Source organism: Oryctolagus cuniculus, chromosome 19 (genome assembly GCF_051225735.1).
Source record: "Oryctolagus cuniculus isolate XC-2025 breed Fujian yellow rabbit chromosome 19, ASM5122573v1, whole genome shotgun sequence".
Taxonomy (NCBI): Eukaryota; Metazoa; Chordata; class Mammalia; order Lagomorpha; family Leporidae; genus Oryctolagus; species Oryctolagus cuniculus.
In genome coordinates, this window is record NC_142885.1 from 43,542,189 (window position 1) to 43,561,222 (window position 19,034).

Genomic DNA, 19,034 nt, shown 5'->3' on the forward strand with positions numbered 1-19,034 from the left:
ACTTTATGTCTTGTTTTTTTTCTTTTTTTTTTTTTTATCGATTTTTTTTTGAAAGGTGGAGTGACAGAGGTGACAGAGAGGGAGAGACACAGAGACATAAAGATCTTCCATCTGCTGGTTCACTCTCCAAATGGCCGCCAAGGCCAGGCCTGGGCCAGATTGAAGCAGGAGCCAGGAGCCTTCCGGGTCTCCCACGTGGATGGCTGGGGCCCAAGCACTTGGGCCATCGTCCACTGCCTTCCCTGGCACTAGCAGGGAGCTGGATGTGAAGTAGAGCAGCCAGGCCTTGAACTGGCGCTCTAATATAGGATGTCGGTGTTGATTAGTTCTTCCCGATACGAAACTGGTAATGCCCACTAGCTGGTGGAGTGAGGTCACGGAGATGCTTTGATATAAACGCACTGTGACCTTGGCCAAGTTAGGCAACTATGCGGAACCTGCGCTCCCTGTGACTGAGTTTTCCCCACAGCGACTGGCAAAGATTCCTCGCACTTGGGGTCCACATCCAGGCTAGGTGTTTCCTGACCTCCCGCCATCCATTTTCCCGCCTTTTCCGCACCCAGCAGTGGCCATCCCTTACCCCTCCCAACCGCTACCGTGCACGCAGGCGCAGATCACGCAGCTCGCGGCTGCCTGCCTTCCCCACCCGCGCCCCCTCTAAGCTTCCCTTAGCAACAAGCTCTGGCTCGGCCCAAAGGCGGGGTCGGCGCATGCGCTGCAGCTCTCTCCGCTGCCAGTCGTCGGAGAGCGCGCTGGGCTCCTCCCTGCCGCAAGCCTAGCCCTTGTCCCCGCCTCCTCCCACCCAGGGTCCGCGTGGCGGGGCGCGCGCGCACTCGGGCTCGGTGGCTGCCTGTCTCCCGGGCCGCGGCAGTGAGGAGAGAGGGGCGGGGCTGTTTCTCTGGGGGCCCCGCCCCCTTTGGCCCGGCGTCGCTACCGCGCCTGCGCGCTCCCGCCCGGTCTCCATCTTGGAATTGGGAGGAAGAGGGAGAGGGAGACCGGGACGAGATCTGGGCTGTGGTGCGGAGAGAGGCTGAGACCGAGAAGAGGCGAGGGAGAGAGGGTGCGGGACCGTCAGCAGCGCCTTAGCTACAGTCTTCCAGCTATTCTCGGGAGAGAGAAGGGGCAGGAGAGGAGGCTGGGGCGGGAACGAGGGCTGTCACCCTCGGACCCCGGCGTGAGAGGGGCCGTGCGGCCGGACGTCCTCGGGGTGGGCCCCCCTCTCGGTGGCCGAAGACCTGGGGCCGAGGCCCCTGGGTTCCAGATTTCCGGGCTTAGCCCCTCGCTTCTCAGATACCCAGGTATCAGCCCTCATAGTCCAGGTATCTGGGACTCCGGTCCCAGCCTCTCTAAACCTGGGTCTGTGTTTGATAGAATTTCAAGTATCTGGGATTCAGGCCCCTGCGTGCATCACTGTCCGGGGTTCACTCCCCAGGCGTTCAGATACCGGATTCAGTTTGCCCCTGTTCAGATATACGGGGCTCAGACCCCACCATCGGAAATCCGGGATTCAGCAACTGTCGCCCTCGCGGAGGGGGAGGACTGGACCGCGAGGTCAGATCGGGTTGTCACCCCCTCCCCTCCAGGGGAGGCTTCCCGGGCCCGCCCCTCAGGAAGGGCGACCGCCGAGGCAGAGGTGGCAAGGGGAAAGGCCTCCTTGCCCCTCACCCTGCTTGGCAGTGCCGCTGGAGGAGCCCGGGCGGAAGCGGAGGCGCTGGGGCACCACAGTGACCCCTACCAGGTGAGACGCTTGGGGGCAGGGGCGCGGGGCCCTGCCGAGACGTTGGACCTGGGAGGAGGAAGCCCATCTGGGCCAGTCTGCAGCCTCTGGCCAGCTTCGCCTCGCCTTGCCACGCTCTTCCCCTTCCTCTTCCCTTCATTGTGTCTGGCTGGTGGGGGACCTCAGGTGACAGGGGGCTCCTGATGTCGCCGGAGGGGGGGTGTCACGCCCTAGGGTGTCTCTGCTCCTCGCAGCCACCACCTCGCCTCCTCTCTGATGAGACCCCTTTTTCCTGACTGCTTTTGGGGGTTGAATCCCATGATGGGTCGAATTGTTTTTCAGGCTTGGTCTGGTTAGGTTTCTTGTCCTTGCAAGTAAGAGAGTGTGTGTGTGTGTGTGTGTGTGTGAGAGAGAGAGTATGTATGTGCTTGGGGGGTGAGGGTTGCCTGGCAATATTTCCCTCCTGACCTCTTGCTGTGATGGTATAATGTCATGCATGTGTCAAGCAGTCTGTTACAAAGCGCTTTTTGATCCATTCTCTCACAAGATATACGCCCCCTTTACCCTGTGGGAACTCTTTGACTGCCATCTTCCCATTTTACAGTCGAGAACGTTGAGGCTCAGAGAGGTTGCCCAAGGTCATGCAGTGGCAGAATCAGGATTTGAACCCAAGTCCTCAGTCAGGTCTTGTCCCTGGTTGATGCTCGTTCTTGGCATCTTCTGTGCCTGGGCTTGGCCAGGGGTCCTTCGGAGAGCAAGTTAGGGTGAGGGTCAAAGATGGGAGTGAGATGAACTTGCTTTCCAGGAGGGAGGGCTGCCCTCAGGAGCTTCTGTCCCTGCCTCATACATTGTTCTGTTCTGTCGCCGGCCGTGACCTTCATTGTTACCCCTGCTCCCAGACCTTGGCCTGGGTCTGACAGGGCTGTGTCTTCTAACAGATGATAAGCGTCCTGGCTGCCCCTAACAGTTGAAAGCCAAGCTGTTGGGGTTGGATGATGCCCCAAGGATGGAAGCCTTGTGGTTACCCTGGAGGCAGAGAGGGCAAACCCCACACAGAGGGGGTCTGCAGAGCATGGGCTCTCATTAAACTCTCTCAGCGGCCCGTGCCGTAGTCCCTGTCCCCAAAGCCAGAGCGAGAAGTCTGAGGAACTTCAAAGCCCTGGTGCTGCACCTCCCCGATGGGGTGGACGGGCTTCGAGGCTTAGATATGAATGGATTTGGATTTGCTCACCTGCAGGGCAGAGATGACATTGTCCGTCTTAGAAGGTGGGTGCAGACTGTGGAATGGCTCAAATGGTTGTAAGTGTCACGAGGAGGTTTTGCCAGTGGCTGGCCCTCCTGGCCTGCAGCCTGGGTCCTAGGTTGGCATTCCTGGGTCTTGTGCTGGTAAGGAGGTGAGGAGGATTCCTGTGGCAAGTTGTGGGCACCTGCCTCCGTGTGTGGGTGTGCTGAGGGGTGCTTGGCCCTGTGGCTGGCAGAAGCCGGGAGAAAGGGGCCTGCCTTGCAGCCTGCTGAGGGCTGGGCCCAGGGCAGTCAATCAATCTCGCAGGCTATTCTGAGTCCTCTGCACCCTGGGGGCCCCCTCCTTGCCCTCCATCTTCCAGTCGGGCTGAGGAGACAGAATTAACAACACAACAGGAAACAATGCATGGGTGGAATATAATTGCATGCTCAAAATTGTTAGGTGCTTTTAAGTAGCTAGAACTCTGCCTTGGGAGTCCAGCTCTGCTGCCGAGGGCTCAGGCTCGGGTGTGTGCTGGATCCCAACAAGTGCTTAGCCACGAGCCTGTCAGAGTCCCCTGGAGGATCCCAATTCTGATCCCCCGCAGGAACTTTCTCTAGGTGTTTGGCTGGGTGTTCTCCGTAGGAGTTCTCTCCGAGGGCTGGAGTGGTCAGGGCGGGCTTCCTGTACGAGGGTGCTAAGCTCAGGGTGATGCACCGAGTGCACAAACCATGCAGGGCTGACTGAGGAGAGGGTGCTGGTGTCTGACCTTGGAGAAGTCCTTTTCCCCTCGGGTGCCGCTCTGACCTCACATGGGAAAGGGTGATCCTGACCCTGGGCTACTCCGAAAGCGCCGCGGTGGGGGATTGGCTTTGAGCAAGTCGCGTAACCCTGAGAGCTGCTTTCTTTGTAAAGATCCGGGTGCTGCTAACTTAGTTCATGCGGTCGTGCTGAGGGTCGAGTGAGGCGCTTACTATACCTGCTCAAAAACACCACTCACGCACGGCCACCGTCCCGGAGGCACGGACAGCCCAGGGCACTTGAATGGGACCAGAGTACAGAGGCCGGCACAGCCAGCCGCCGGCCTTCCCATTCTAGATCTCCCTGCCACAGTGCCCCTGCCCTTTTGGAGAGTCTCCTGGCCCCACTGGGCCAGTACCCACTTGGAACAATGGCCGGATTTCCACCGCCTCCGGCCTAGCCATTTCCTGTTCTCTTCCAGGGTGTGTGAGGTTGAGGGAGGAGGGGGCCTCGGCGCCAAGGGGAATGGGAAGATGCCTGGAGACAGCCGAGGGGGTGGGACTTGTGGGACAGGCCACGTGGGGCCGTGGAGCACGGGCTGGGAAGTAGCATCTTTTCCCCCCTCGAGGGGCCAAGTCGGGGTTCTGGCGAAAGGGGAACTTGTGGGCCGAGGGGGATGGTGGGGATGCTTAGCTTCCCAGAGTCTTCCTAGCAGTTTTAGGGACTCCAGGGACCTGGCCCCCGTGATCCGGTTGCCAGGGCAACTTGGTTTTTGTGGAGCTTTGGTATTGTTCCTGGTCTCCCCCTGCCCTTCCTCAGCGGTGCCTCCCCCTCATGTGGGAACGCGGGGAGGAGACGGCAGAAGCTGGGGGGCCTCTGCCTTCTTCTAAGCATCCCGTCTTCCTTCTCCAGGCCAGGCCCTACTCTCAGGGCCCCCAGGGGCCACCATGCCAGCTGGGGGCCGGGCCGGGAGCCTGAAGGACCCCGATGTGGCCGAACTGTTCTTCAAGGATGACCCCGAAAAGCTCTTTTCCGACCTCCGGGAAATTGGCCACGGCAGCTTTGGAGCTGTGTACTTCGTGAGTCGGGTCTTGGGCTGGTAAAGTAGGGGTGGGGACGCCATCCTTAACCCCTGTGGACCTCCGGACGGGCCCGCTCCACCAGCGGCAACCCTTCCCGCCCTTTCTGCTGGGCCCCGCCCTCTTCTCCCAGGAGCCTTCACCACCTCTGGTCTCACCCGCAGGCCCGGGATGTCCGGAACAGCGAGGTGGTGGCCATCAAGAAGATGTCGTACAGCGGGAAGCAATCGAATGAGGTGGGGCGGGCTGCATGTGACCAGGGCGGGGAGCAGGGTCCCCCCACCCCGCGCGTGAGGCGCAGACTCTGTAGCCCCCTCCCATCCTGACTTCCTTCCTCCTAGAAATGGCAGGACATCATCAAGGAGGTGCGCTTCTTACAGAAGCTCCGGCATCCCAATACCATTCAGTACCGGGGCTGTTACCTGAGGGAGCACACGGCATGGGTGAGCTGGGCTCCGCACTCTGCCTCCTCTCCTCCCCCAGCCCCCCGGCTCAGGAGCATCCTTGGCCTGGCCCAGTCTCAGGCTGCCGTTGTGGGATCGTGCGGCGGGGGGGGCGGGGGGGGGAGGTGTGTCTAGACCACTTTGGTTCTCAGACAAACCCACGAGCAGCAGTGTCGGTCCAGAGGGAGCAGCCGGCTCCCAGAGGGACAAGGACTGTGAGCCCATGGTAGAGGGCCTTCGGGCTGGTGGGGCTGGGGGCCCTGGGGCCTTCAAGGGATTCCGTGGGAGTGGAGGTTTGTGTCCTGGGCTCTTTTTCAGGGAGGTCCTGACTTCGGGGATTGTCCCGTCACCCCCTCTCTTCCTCCACTTGCCCTTCCTGCCTCTCATTCTTCCGGGGCATTGCCCAGGAGGAGGATGGGCTAGGAGGCTCTGTTTTTACGTCTGCCCAGGGAGCAGGGCCAGGGTAGCCGGGAACTGCTGACCTCTGACCTTTGACTCTTTCTTAGCTGGTGATGGAGTATTGCCTGGGTTCAGCTTCTGACCTTCTAGAAGGTAAGTGACTTGCTGGCTCTGGGGGGGAGAAGGGGAGAGAGGAGAGAAGCCCGTGCTGCCGGCCCGCCACAGGGCTCCCTGAGTCTGCTGTGTCCCCCTCGCTCCCCAGTGCATAAGAAGCCCCTTCAGGAGGTGGAGATCGCAGCGGTGACCCACGGGGCGCTGCAGGGCCTGGCGTATCTGCACTCCCACAACATGATCCATAGGTACGGGCAGCCCGGCGGGGCGGGGTGGGGGCACTCTGCTTCCCCTCAGCTCCCTGGGCCGCAGCCCCTGCCCAGCCCTCCACACTGTCACCTCCATGCCTGGTCTATGCTTCTGGCAGGGATGTGAAGGCTGGGAACATCCTGTTGTCGGAGCCAGGCCTGGTGAAGCTGGGGGACTTCGGCTCCGCGTCCATCATGGCACCTGCCAACTCCTTCGTGGGCACCCCATACTGGTGAGCGGGAGCGGTGGCGACTGGCAGTGCTCCCAGCTGGTGGGGTCTGGACGGAGGCTGAGCCTCTTTGTCCTTGCCATTCTCCAGGATGGCTCCAGAGGTGATCTTGGCCATGGATGAGGGGCAGTATGACGGCAAAGTGGACGTCTGGTCCCTGGGGATAACCTGCATCGAACTGGGTAAGGACGGCCTCCCCACTGCCCCTCCTCCACCCTCTTCTCCACTCCTTTCTGTTCCGTCCCCTGTCCCATCCTTCTCAGATGGGCGCCCAGGCCTGCATGTGCGTGTCTTAACTTGACCTTAGAGCTGCCCGCTACAGGCAACTGTCAGAGCCTGCCAGCTCTCAGGCCTAAAGGGTTTGCGGCATTCCTGTCTTCCTGTCCAGCCCCCTGGTTCTCGACCTGTTTTGTGTGTTCGCTGTGTGCCATGCACAGTGCTAGGTTCTGAGGCCACAGCAGAGAGATTCCGGCCCTCATGAGACTTGCATTGGACTTGGGGAAGCAAGGCATGTTTTCTCTCAGTGGGACGAAAGCCAAGCGGGGAACTTCTGGGGGGCACAAATGTAAGACAGAGGACTTGATTTAGTCCCTTGGCTGAGGAAGTCCTCTGTGTAGCAGGGGTGTTTGAACAGACCTACTGGACAAATAAAACCTCTTTGAAAGATGTGGGGAAGAGCATTCCAGACAGAGAGAGTGGCCTGTGTGGGAGCCTGCGGGGAGAGCAGGCGTGGGGAGCTGAGACGAGCTGCCCTCGCCAGGAACGTGACTTGGGACGCGGAGAGGCGTGAGAAGGGCCGCGAGTCAGGCCCCCGGGAGCTCACGCGGTTGCCGCCGTTGGCAGGGTCCTCGTCTCTGCCAGCCTGCCCTGTTGAAGCAGCCATTTAATGAGATAGTGCTTTTAGGGCCAAGACAGGCGCCGTTAGCAGCAGAGGTGGTTCTGCTGCCACCGTCTCCTTCCTTCCAGTCTCTTCAGTTCTCAGGCCTTCAAGATCTGCCAAAGCTCAGTGCCGTCATCATAGCCCTTGCTCGGGCCAGCAGTGGCTCCCCACCGCCTGCAAGACTGAGCCATCCCCATCCTTCCTTGGCTGCCCCTCCACCCCCCGTCATGGCCACCACCCTAGCGTGTATCATGGCCTTTCCTACTCTCCCACCTCAGTTTGTATCATCCTCTGTCCTCGAGCGGAGTTTAGGACATGCCCTTTTGCCCATCTCCACAGTTCGTATTGACCATTCAAGGCTGGGGCCAGACGGGTGACAGAAGTGCATGGAGCAGGTCACGTGTAAGAGAAAGCTAGGCCAGTGCGTCGTGGATAGGGACGGGGCATGGAGTACTTGTGTGCTGATGGAGGCACCCAGCCAGCCTGATGCCCAAGGGTAGCTGGTGTTCCGAGTCCCTGTTAGGGAAGCCGTGGCAAACCGTGCTCTGCTCCTGAAGAGAGGGCAGTGGCCATTTCCCTGCAGCCACGCTGCGGCAGTACTGTCAGCTCCATTTCACCACACCTCATTTTTTTAAGAGAAAAGGAAATCAAGATCACTAGCACTTCGTTATTGTTGATATTTAATTGTAAGAAGTCAGGGGCTGGCGCTGCGGCTCAGTAGATTAAAGCTGCACCCTGCAGGGCCGGCATCCCATATGGGCACTGTTTCGAGTCCCAGCTGCTCCACTTCTGAACCAGCTCCCTGCTAATGGGCTTGGGAAAGTAGCAGAGGATGGCCCAAGTGTTTGAGCCCCTGCGCCCACATGGGAGACCTGGAAGAAGCTCCTGGCTTTAGCCTGGCCCAGCCCTGGCCATTGCAGTCCTTTGGAGAATGAACCAGTGGATGAAAATTCTCTCTGTCCTTCTCTTTCTATGTAACTCTGGTTTTCAAATAAATAATTAAATCTTAAAAAAAAAAAAAAAAAGTCACTGTGTAGGCCAGAAACAAACAAGGAAATGTTGTCTGGCCCACAGGGGGCTCCTGGTGTGCAACTTCCAATCCAGAGTCCGGTTACACTGCCCCTTATTCTGAAGGGTGTCCCCCTGCAAGCGTCCCGGCCTGAGGGCCTCCTGCCATTCCCCCGTCTCCCTCTGCCGCCGCTCGGCACTCGGAACCTGTTCCATCTTCTCTTTCACACCCGAAGTCCCTGGAGGACAGGGCCGGATCCTTGTTTTTGCTTTATCTTCCCCATAGCACTTCGCAAGCCGTTTGCTCTCGTCTGCTACCCAGCACCTGTTAGTTGGGCTAATAACTGGGTGGGCTTCCTTCTGTCTTTCTCTCGAAAGCTCTTGGCCGTGCTGCTTTCTTTGGAGCCTGTGCCACCCACATGTAGCTGAGACGATGGGGTGTGCCCCGGACAGGATGACGGGAATCGCTCGAGGTCATGTGACAAGGAAGTCGGGGAGCAGGGATTTGAGCCCAAGGCAGCGGAGTTCCACTTCAGTTTCCCTTCTCACCTTCTCCCACTTTGTCCGTAGCGGAACGAAAACCACCGCTGTTCAACATGAATGCGATGAGTGCCTTATACCACATTGCACAGAACGAGTCCCCCGTGCTCCAGTCAGGACACTGGTGAGCACTGGGATTCCCGAAATCAGGGTTAGGCCAGGGGTAGGCGCCTGGCTCATGCCCTGCCCACCCTTCTCCCCTCCTCTGACTTCCAGGTCTGAGTACTTCCGGAATTTTGTCGACTCCTGTCTTCAGAAAATCCCTCAAGACAGACCAACCTCAGAGGTGCTTCTGAAGGTGAGCGCTTCCTCACCTCGCGTTCTAGAATGTTCTGGAAACTCGTCAGTGAAAGTAGATGCAGCCTCCATCCAGAGCTTCATGTCTGACTCCCCACCCCCGTCCCAGTGCCAGCAGGCTCCACGGTGTACAAGATTTTGTCTACCTGACCGCATGAATTTATTAAGTTACCATTTGTTTTTCCATCTTTTGTTAAGTAAAGATGTGTATAATTGCCAACAGCTTCTGGTCAGCATGCAGTAACCAGGGCCGCCACACTGACCTATGTAACTCAAGCCCAAAGCTTGAGTGTGGTTTCCTGGTGGTGTTTCTGAGTCCAGGCTCACAGATCCCTGGGGACCTAAAGAGCCCAGTTGGGAACTGGCTTAGATTGCCTCGTCTCGTCTGACCTGTTGGCTTTTTTATTTTTAAAGATTTATTTATTTATTTGAAAGTCAGAGTTACACAGAGAGAGGAGAGGCAGAGAGAGAGAGAGAGAGAGAGGTCTTCCATCATGTGGTTCACTCCCCAAATGTCTGCAATGGCCGGAGCTGTGCCAATCCGAACCTAGGAGCCTCCTCCAGGTCTCCCACATGGGTGCGGGGACCCAAAGGCTTGGACCATCTTCTGCTGCTTTCCCAGGCCACAGCAGAGAGCTGGATCGGAAGTGGAGCAGCCAGTTCTCGAACTGGCGCCCGTATGGGATGCCAGCGCTTCAGTCCAGGGTGTTAACCTGCTGCGCCACAGTGCTGGCCCCAACTGTTGGCTTTATAATTGGGGAGATCCCTTCCATGGTCCAAAGAGGTCTTGTGACATGTCCAAGGTCATGAGGCACCTCGGTAGAGGAGCTGGACCGGAAGCCACATCTCTGACTGTTCCTGCCTGCCAGCCATGCCTGGCAGGACAAGAGACTGACTGAGGAGGAGGGACGGAGTGGTGAGGAGGGACTGGGACAAGGCCAGTGTTGATGAACCCATGGTGGGCATGGCTCCAGGGGAGCGCCTCGGGTCAGAGGGGCTGCTGAGAGCCGTGGTTGTAGGGGTCGGGGGTGTTGGCCACAGGCCTCAGCGTTCTCTTCCCCCAGCACCGCTTCGTGCTCCGGGAGCGGCCACCCACAGTCATCATGGACCTGATCCAGAGAACCAAGGATGCCGTGCGGGAGCTGGACAACCTGCAGTACCGCAAGATGAAGAAGATCCTCTTCCAGGAGGCCCCGAACGGCCCTGGCGCCGAGGCCCCCGAGGAGGAGGAGGTGACCCAGCTCGCCCTGTGCCCTGCCACCTTTGATTCCGCCCGCCCAGTGCTGCGCTTGTATTACCCTAGCGGCTTCTCGGGCCCCTCCCTCCTGGTCTCCATGCACACTCCCCTGTCCTTCTTCCCTGCCCAACAGCCCACGCCCTGTTCGCAGGAGACGGAGCCCTACATGCACCGGGCTGGGACGCTGACCAGTCTGGAGAGTAGCCACTCGGTGCCCAGCATGTCCATCAGCGCCTCCAGCCAGAGCAGCTCGGTCAACAGCCTGGCAGACGCCTCGGACAATGAGGAGGAGGAGGAAGAGGAGGAGGAGGAAGAGGAGGAAGAGGAAGGCCCTGAAGCCCGAGAGATGGCCATGATGCAGGAGGGGGAGCATACAGTCACCTCACACAGCTCCATCATCCACCGGCTGCCGGTACGCAGCGCCCCGAGCGGCCTGGAGACGGGAGGCCGAGCCTGAGCTGTGTGCTCAGGAGCTGCCTGGGTCCCTCCTCCCAGTCTCATGGGGTCTCCTTGGGTAATGCCCGCTGGGCCCAGTGGCCTCTGAGCCTTGGGCATCCCTTCCGCTTTCCCTTCCGCCAGGGCTCTGACAACCTGTATGATGATCCCTACCAGCCAGAGATGACTCCAAGCCCTCTCCAGCCACCTGCAGCCCCAGCTCCCGCCTCCACCACCTCTTCCGCCCGCCGCCGGGCCTACTGCCGCAACCGGGACCACTTTGCCACCATCCGCACTGCCTCCCTGGTGAGTAAGGCCATCCTCGCCGCATCCAGGAGGGCCCAGCCATCCTTCTGAGTCCAGAAACAGTTCTTCCTCCTCCGCGCCCCGTCACGTGATCTGGTCCAGTGTCTCCCTCACTCTGGTGCCGTCTCTCTCACCTGATCCTCCCAGCAGACAGTGCTGGTCCCTCTGCACAGTCTGCTGTTCCTGGCTTAAATGCCCACCCTGGGGTGTTGCCAGTCGGGCGCTGCGCGGCCCTGGGCTGTGGGGTCCCCAAGGGGCCCCGCGCAGGCCTGTGGGGTTCCATGCCCCAGAGGCAGGGGCAGCGGTCAGTCCACTGGCTCACACATGCCCGAGTAGGCCTTCTGGAGGAAGAGGTGGGAGAGGACAGGGTTCCAGTTGAGACTAAAGGGCTGGGGTTCGGTGGGCTGCTTGCCCCAGGCACGTGCCCAAGCACATTCATTGGCTCTTAAGTTCTGTTACAATCAAGTCGTGTCGGTCATTTTCCTCGGGTCGCAGGAGGAACAAGCCGGCTCGATGCTGCATTCAAACAGCTTTGCCTCCGTGCTTTTCATACACCTCTAGACCATATCCCTGTGTAGCTGAATTCGCCCGGCAGCTACCTCCTCAGAGCTCTAGCCTGTGCTTGTGGCCTGTCCTTGTGGCTGCTGGGTTTGCTGGAACAGCTCTTGAGCGCCTGTGGGGCTTGGCAGACAGCTCTGTGACTTCCGGGCTCTGGGCCCTTTGGCTAGTGTGAGGAGAGCGGGGCCTGAGACCCGACCGAGATGGGACATCTCAGCCCAGGGTCGGTGTCAATCCAGGATCCTGTGTTTGGAGCCTGGGGTACCGTGGGCCCTCTGTGTTTGCTGAAAGGAAGGGAACCAATGTTCTGGAGACTACTATGTGTATACCAAGCTGAACCTACCTACCTCCACCCCCAGGAGGAGGTGTTATTGCCCCTTTTGTCTGGTGAGAAAACTGACACTTTGGAGAAGTTAGCTTTCTTGAGATCACACGGGTAGTAACAGGCAGAGCTGGGAGTTGAGCCCGCGTCGGTCTGAGTCACTTCTGAACTAATCCGAGTTGTTCCTACTTTCTGCCAGCCCGGTGCTTGCCTCATTTTATCACCTGGTTCAGTCACGGGCCTTGGAGTGGGTTAGTACCTCCGCTCTCCAGTTGGGGACCCAGGCTCAGGTTCGCGTCAGTGTGCGGCAGGTGCCAGCTGAGCCTGAATCAGTGCCTCGGAAGCCTGCGTTCTTCCCAGTGGAGCAGGAGGGCTGTGCGTGAACGAAGCAGGGGCCAGCGCTGAGCCGCGGCTCTCCCTGGCTCCCGCCGCAGGTCAGTCGGCAGATCCAGGAGCACGAGCAGGACTCCGCCCTGCGGGAGCAGCTGAGCGGCTACAAGCGGATGCGGCGACAGCACCAGAAGCAGCTGCTGGCCCTGGAGTCGCGGCTGAGGGGCGAACGCGAGGAGCACAGCGCACGCCTGCAGCGGGAGCTTGAGGCCCAGCGGGCCGGCTTTGGGGCCGAGGCGGAGAAGCTGGCGCGGCGGCACCAGGCCATCGGGGAGAAGGAGGCGCGAGCCGCGCAGGCCGAGGAGCGCAAGTTCCAGCAGCACATCCTGGGGCAGCAGAAGAAGGAGCTGGCCGCGCTGCTGGAGGCACAGAAGCGCACCTACAAGCTTCGCAAGGAGCAGCTGAAGGAGGTGGCTGGGGGCCGCGCGGGCGGGGGGCACGGCAGGCGGGTGGGCCCTGACCCTTCTCCCCCCGCCGCCCACCCTTGCCCAGGAGCTCCAGGAGAACCCCAGCACCCCGAAGCGGGAGAAGGCCGAGTGGCTGCTGCGGCAGAAGGAGCAGCTCCAGCAGTGCCAGGCGGAGGAGGAGGCGGGCCTGCTGCGGCGGCAGCGCCAGTACTTTGAGCTGCAGTGCCGGCAGTACAAGCGCAAGATGCTGCTGGCTCGGCACAGCCTGGACCAGGACCTGCTGCGCGAGGTGGGCTCCCCCAGCGCCCAGCCTCTGCTGCCTGCTCGCGGCTCCCGGCTGCCTGCCCGTTGCCGTCTGCCGCCCTCTGTCTTACTTTGGCCTCTCTGTGCAGTGTTAGGGCTCGGCGGGGCTTCAGCACCCCTCTTTCTTCCCGTCCCCATCAGGCCCAGCTCAGAGGTCAGCCAAGAGCTAGGTTCCTTCAGGCCCCGCTGCTCCCAGCCCCCTCCGCCGAGGCACCCCGGGTGCTTGCTGACCAGGCCCTGTTTTCCTTCTGCCTCAGGACTTGAACAAGAAGCAGACACAGAAGGACTTGGAGTGTGCGTTGCTGCTGCGGCAGCATGAGGCCACGCGGGAGCTGGAGCTCCGGCAGCTGCAGGCCGTGCAGCGCACACGGGCCGAGCTCACCCGCCTGCAGCACCAGACAGAGCTAGGCAACCAGCTGGAGTACAACAAGCGGCGTGAGCAAGAGTTGCGGCAGAAGCACGCGGCCCAGGTTCGCCAGCAGCCCAAGAGCCTCAAAGTACGTGCAGGCCAGCGCCCCCCGGGCCTCCCGCTCCCCACTCCTGGGGCTCTGGGACCACCCAGCACAGGCACCCCTAGCGAAGAGCAGCCCTGCTCAGCTGGCCAGGAGGCAGTCCTGGACCAAAGGATGCTGGGAGAGGAGGAGGAAGCAGTTCCAGAGAGAAGGATTCTGGGAAAGGAAGGGAGCACCTTGGAGCCAGAGGAGCAGAGGATTTTGGGAGAGGAATCAGGAACCCCTAGTCCCAGTCCGCAAAACCATGGGGGTCCTGTTGATGAGGAAGTTTGGGATCCGCCTGAGGAGGAGCTGAAGGGGCTTAGAGTCCCATCCTTGTCACCCCAGGAGAGGAGCATTGTTGGCCAGGAGGAAGCTGGGGCGTGGAGGGTGTGGGAGAAGGAGGACGGGGCTCTTCTCGATGAGCAGTTTGAGCTTGGCTGGGTCCAGGGCCCAGCACTGACTCCCGTCCCTGAGGAGGAGGAGGAGGAGGATGACGACGGGGCGCCGATAGGTACCCCTAGGGACCCTGGAGATGGCTGTCCCTCCCCAGACATCCCCCCTGAGCCCCCTCCGCTACACCTGAGGCCCGGCCCTGCCAGCCAGCTCCCTGGACTCCTGTCCCACGGCCTCCTGGCCGGCCTCTCCTTTGCAGTGGGGTCATCCTCTGGCCTCCTGCCCCTACTACTATTGCTGCTGCTCCCATTGCTGGCGGCCCAGGGTGGGGGTGGCCTGCAGGCAGCACTGCTGGCCCTGGAGGTAGGGCTGGTGGGCCTGGGGGCCTCTTACCTGCTCCTTTGTACAGCTCTGCACCTGCCCCCCAGTTTGTTCCTGCTCCTGGCCCAGGGCACTGCCCTGGGGGTCGTCCTGGGCCTGAGCTGGCGCCGAGGCCTTATGGGTGTCCCTCTGGGCCTGGGGGCTGCCTGGCTGCTAGCTTGGCCAGGCCTGGCTCTACCTCTGGTGGCCGTGGCAGCTGGGGGCAAATGGGTGCGGCAGCAGGGCCCCCGGGTGCGCCGGGGCATCTCTCGACTGTGGTTGAGGGTTCTGCTGCGCCTGTCACCCGTGGTCTTCCGGGCCCTGCAGGGCTGTGGGGCCGTGGGGGACCGGGGCCTGTTTACACTCTACCCCAAGACCAACAAGGACGGCTTCCGCAGCCGCCTGCCTGTCCCTGGGCCCCGGCGAGCTCATCCCCGCTCTGCCCAGCACCCACTAGCCCTGCTGGCAAGGGTTTGGGCCCTGTGCAAGGGCTGGAACTGGCGCCTGGCACGGGCCAGCCAGGGTTTAGCCTCTCACCTGCCCCCCTGGGCTATCCACACACTGGCCAGCTGGGGCCTGCTGCGGAGCGAACGGCCCAGCCGGATTCCCCGGCTGCTACCACGCAGCCAGCGACGACTGGGGCCCCTTACCTCCCGCCAGCCACCGCCAGGGAGTCTAACTGGGCGGAGACCCAGAGCCCGCCAGTCGCGGGCCCTGCCTCCTTGGAGGTAACCAGCTCCAGGCCAAATCTAGAGCGACGAGCACTTTATCTGCCAGGACTCAGTGAGGCTGTGCAGCCCCCAGTCCCCTCCCCACTGCAGCCCCCTCCTCAGTGTGCTTCCCGCCACAGGCCCAGCCTCCCCGGGGAGCCCAGAGGTTCCACTCTGTGTTCTGACGCCCTCCCCTAAGTTATTGCTGTCCTCCCGCTGTGTGTGTGCTCATCCTCACCCTCATCGACTTGGACCTGGGGCCAGGGGGTGCTGGGGGAGGGGGGAAGAGTCATGGTTTTTTTTTTTTCTCCTCTTTGATTTTGTTTTTCTGTCTCCCTTCCAACCTGTCCCCTCCCCCCCACCAAAAAAAAAAAAAAAAAAAGACAAACACAAATAAAATATCTGAGCGGAACTGTACCTTTGGCCCAGGCTGCCTCTGTCTGCTTTGTCCTGCCGCCTAGCCTCCCCGGTATGCCCCCAGTCTGGACCCTCGGCCCCAGCTCCATGGCCTCTTCACCCCATCTCCGTTATCTCAGCCCCTTTCACTCCTCAGCCTCATCCTCTGCCTTCATAGCTTCATCACCACCGTGACCGCCACCAGTCCCGGGGGCTGGGCCCCGGTGAGCTTCCACAGAGCTTCTTGGTCCCACAGTTGCCCTGTTGGTGGCTTCCTGCCAGACAGCCCCTAGGTTCCAGGTCCTTCGACCTCCTTACCCACTCCCTGCCTTCTCTCCTGACCCACTCGCTACACGGTTCCCTTGTTGGGGAGCGGAGTTTGTCTCTTGCACCAGGCATTATCCTAGAGGCTTGGGGGATGGGACTGCAAGCCGTCCACAGCAGGGATGGCGAGCTCGGGGGCCAGGCAGAGAGTGTGGGCCTGCTAACGGGGTTGGTGTGGGCTTGGAGCGGGAGCCAACAGCGGAGGGGCCGCACTGGGATGTGGATCTGGTCAGGGTGGCCGCTGCGGGCCTGTCGAACTTGTCAGGCCCTCTCTGGCCGCCTCCCTTGCCCTGTTCCCTCTGTGGCCTGAAACAGGGCAGCCCCTTCTTATCCACCTCTCAGCTCGGTGCTTCTCCCTCCCTGCCTTCCTCCCTGGGTGCTGCACCTGGGACTTCCTCTGTCTCTCTCCAGTTGTGTCGCTTTCTGCCCTGGGTGTGTGTGCGTGTGACTCCGTCCCGTGCACCTCCTTGTGTTTGCTCACATGCTTCTGTCTCGAGGTGGCGTTCTCCCTCTTTGCATGGTGCACGCTGCTTCTGTGCACTTGGTGCCCTCCAGAGCCTCAGTTTCCCGTCCGTGAACTCTGACCTTCCTGCTCGTGGCATTCCACCCGACTCCAGACGCGCTCTCGGGACCTGTCTTGTTTTCTCTGCATCTCTTGCCCATCGAGACCCTGCTGATCCTCTCAACACAGTCCCATCTCGTGTCTGTCTGTATACAGCTCCCCCCGCCCCCTCTGTCTAACATGTTTTCTGTTTCTCTCCCTCTCCCTGTCTCTGCTTCTGTCTCCTCTCCTCCTCTCTCTCTTCTCCCCTCTTCCCCCGGTTGTTCCTCCTCCTCCTCTCCCCTGCCCCGTCTCCCTTTGATCCATTCCACTGCGTAGTCTAAGGAGCTGCAGATCAAGAAGCAGTTCCAGGAGACATGCAAGATCCAGACCCGGCAGTACAAGGCCCTGCGGGCGCACCTGCTGGAGACCACGCCCAAAGCCCAGCACAAGAGCCTCCTTAAGCGGCTCAAAGAAGAGCAGACCCGCAAGCTGGCGATCCTGGCCGAGCAGTACGACCAGTCCATCTCCGAGATGCTCAGCTCGCAGGCGGTGAGGCCTGGGGTCCTGGGAGGGAGCGTCTGTTTCGGGCTTAGCGGTGGGGTGTGGGCGGAGCTGGAGCTCAGGTGGTCTCTCGCTGTTGGTGGTCTTGGCGATGGTTCTGTGGTTTTGTATCCACCTCAGCGGTTTTATTTTCCCTCTTAGTATTCTCTTAAGGTCTTACCAAGCCAGCCTGCCTACTCTGCCGAGAGCCACCAAGGAAAAGAGTGGCGCTAGTCTTTCCCTGGGCCCGAGTGAGTTCTCTGTGTGAGCAGGGAGCAGGTTCAAATGGGTGCGGCCCTCAGGCCTGTCTACCCACGCTTCTGAGGATTTCAGAGACTGCTGTGGTAAAGTCGCCACGCAGCAGCCCAGGAGTGGGCCGCGTAAAACGTCCCTGGAGCGCAGAGCCCCTGCTCCGCCCAGGTCCCCCCTCTCAGAGGTAACGCGCTCAGAGTTAACGGAGGGTTTTTCCAAAGCCTATTTTGGAAAACTCTGAGAACTTTAAGCACAAAGGGACTCACACCTTATGCGCTGGTCTCTAACTTCCTTTTCCTACGGAGTATTTCTAAACATCTTTCCCCGTCAGTACACAGATTTTTTTTTACAGCATAAAATTTCCCGTGGGTTGGCTGTACCATCATTTACTTCACCCATCCCTTATTGGTGGACATTTAGGTTGATTCCAGTATGTTGCTCTCGCCCCGCCTCCGAGAACAGCTGGAGCACATGTGCAAGTATACCCGGGGCATAGATTCCTGCGAGTGTAATTGCTGTGCCGCAGGGTACGACCCTCTTCCGTTCGGATAGAGCCCGACACCGCCGCTTCTCGAAACCTTAGGGCCCAGGCCTACCTGGGGCAGGGGAGGATTGTGGGGGCAGCGGCGGAGGCCCCTGACACCGGTGCCTCTGTCCTCCAGCTGCGACTCGACGAGACCCAGGAGGCGGAGTTCCAGGCCCTCCGGCAGCAGCTGCAGCAGGAGCTGGAGCTGCTCAACGCTTACCAGAGCAAGATCAAGATCCGCACGGAGAGCCAGCACGAGAGGGAGCTGCGGGAGCTGGAGCAGAGGGTGGCTCTGAGGCGCGCGCTGCTGGAGCAGCGGGTGAGCGGCTGGGCCTCCCGGGAGGGGCGGGCCGGCCGCCTGCCGCCTGCCGCCCTGGGCTCTCTGACCTCCCTTCTGGGTACCCAGGTGGAAGAGGAGCTGCTGGCCCTGCAGACCGGGCGCTCCGAGCGGATCCGGAGTTTGCTCGAGCGCCAGGCCCGGGAGATCGAGGCCTTCGACGCCGAGAGTATGAGGCTGGGTTTCTCCAGTATGGCTCTAGGGGGCATCCCAGCCGAGGCTGCTGCCCAGGGCTACCCCGCCCCGCCCCCTGCCCCTGCCTGGCCCTCCCGCCCTGTCCCCCGCTCCGGGGCGCACTGGAGCCACGGCCCTCCCCCGCCAGGCATGCCCCCTCCTGCCTGGCGGCAGCCGTCTCTACTAGCTCCCCCAGGTCCCCCAAACTGGCTGGGGCCCCCAACGCAGAGTGGAACGCCGCGGGGTGGGGCCCTGCTGCTGCTCCGGAACAGCCCGCAGCCCCTGCGGCGGGCGGCCTCCGGGGGCAGTGGCAGTGAGAGCGTGGGCCCACCCGCTGCCGCCGTCCCCGGGCCTCTGAGTCGCAGCACCAGTGTTGCTTCCCACATTCTCAACGGTTCTTCCCACTTCTATTCCTGAAGTTGGGCGGGTGAGCCACGTGGGGCAGGGACAGGGGTGGGAGGAGCCCGATCCGAGCAGGCAGTGAGCTTGAGGCCTACTCAAGGGTGGGGGACAGGATGTTGGCTCCAGCTCCCCTCCAACCGCCTCATCTCATGAGCTTCTTGGGGCTGGCCAGTGGCCCTGGGCCAGCTGGGGCATCGGATGCCACAAGGCTGCCCGGGAGCCCTGCCTCCCCACCATGGTGCCAGGGTCTCCCTCCATCACCGCCTGGGACAGGAGGGAGCTGTGCGTGTCAAATATTCACTAGTCCCCTGGGGGCGGGGAAGGGTGGGTCTAGATTATTATATCCAGAGAACTATACTACCCTCACAGGGGGGCATGGACTCGGGACGGCAGGGCCCCCAGACCTGGGACGTGGCAGAGCAGGTCTGGGCCCGAGGCGGGGAGAATGGGAGGCCTTCCTCGGCAAGAAGGATCCGGATGGGGTCTTGGGGTCAGGATGCCTGGGTGTCTCCATTCCCTGTGCTGTCTGACGTCCTGTGCTGTCTTGTCCTTTACCTTTTTTTTTTTAATGCGGTTCGGGCTGGGGCGGGGGAACAAGGGAAGGACCTTGGAAAGGGCCATCGGGGGAGCCCCTGTCAGCTGGGGCAGGCACAGAGCCCCAGGCAAGCTTTTAATAAACTGTTGGTTATTCTAACAGGTCCCAAGCCTC

At 61.1% G+C, this 19,034-nt stretch overlaps 1 protein-coding gene across 8 annotated transcripts; it reads left to right on the forward strand.

Annotated features, from left to right (window-relative positions):
• Nucleotides 1-945: 945 nt before the first annotated feature.
• Nucleotides 946-19,025, forward strand: TAOK2 (TAO kinase 2). Of its 8 annotated transcripts, XM_089321188.1 has the most exons (20): nt 946-1,738; nt 4,593-4,759; nt 4,924-4,995; nt 5,101-5,202; nt 5,709-5,754; nt 5,864-5,960; nt 6,080-6,193; nt 6,281-6,372; nt 8,649-8,742; nt 8,835-8,916; nt 9,980-10,147; nt 10,286-10,564; nt 10,732-10,893; nt 12,208-12,573; nt 12,656-12,859; nt 13,131-13,370; nt 16,431-16,643; nt 17,307-17,413; nt 17,549-17,731; nt 17,819-19,025. In XM_089321188.1, exons 2-19 carry the CDS (start codon nt 4,628-4,630, stop codon nt 17,706-17,708), a joined length of 2,730 nt encoding a protein of 909 aa, XP_089177314.1. In that variant the 5' UTR covers nt 946-1,738; nt 4,593-4,627; the 3' UTR covers nt 17,709-17,731; nt 17,819-19,025. The 8 variants fall into 8 exon arrangements, with proteins under 8 accessions (XP_089177314.1, XP_017198043.2, XP_008256159.3 ...); XM_017342554.4 differs by lacking the exon at nt 17,307-17,413; XM_008257937.5 differs by lacking the exon at nt 17,307-17,413 and having other exon boundaries at nt 10,304-10,564.
• Nucleotides 19,026-19,034: the final 9 nt, after the last annotated feature.

What these genes read in the sequence shown, in the direction of transcription:
- TAOK2 (XM_017342552.4), top strand. Translation starts at nt 4,628, where the DNA reads ATGCCAGCTGGGGGCCGGGCCGGGAGCCTGAAGGACCCCGATGTGGCC. An exon ending in TGAGGGAGCACACGGCATGG is followed by an intron (nt 5,203 to 5,708) that starts GTGAGCTGGGCT and finishes ACTCTTTCTTAG; the next exon opens with CTGGTGATGGAGTATTGCCT. An exon ending in TTCGTGGGCACCCCATACTG is followed by an intron (nt 6,194 to 6,280) that starts GTGAGCGGGAGC and finishes GCCATTCTCCAG; the next exon opens with GATGGCTCCAGAGGTGATCT.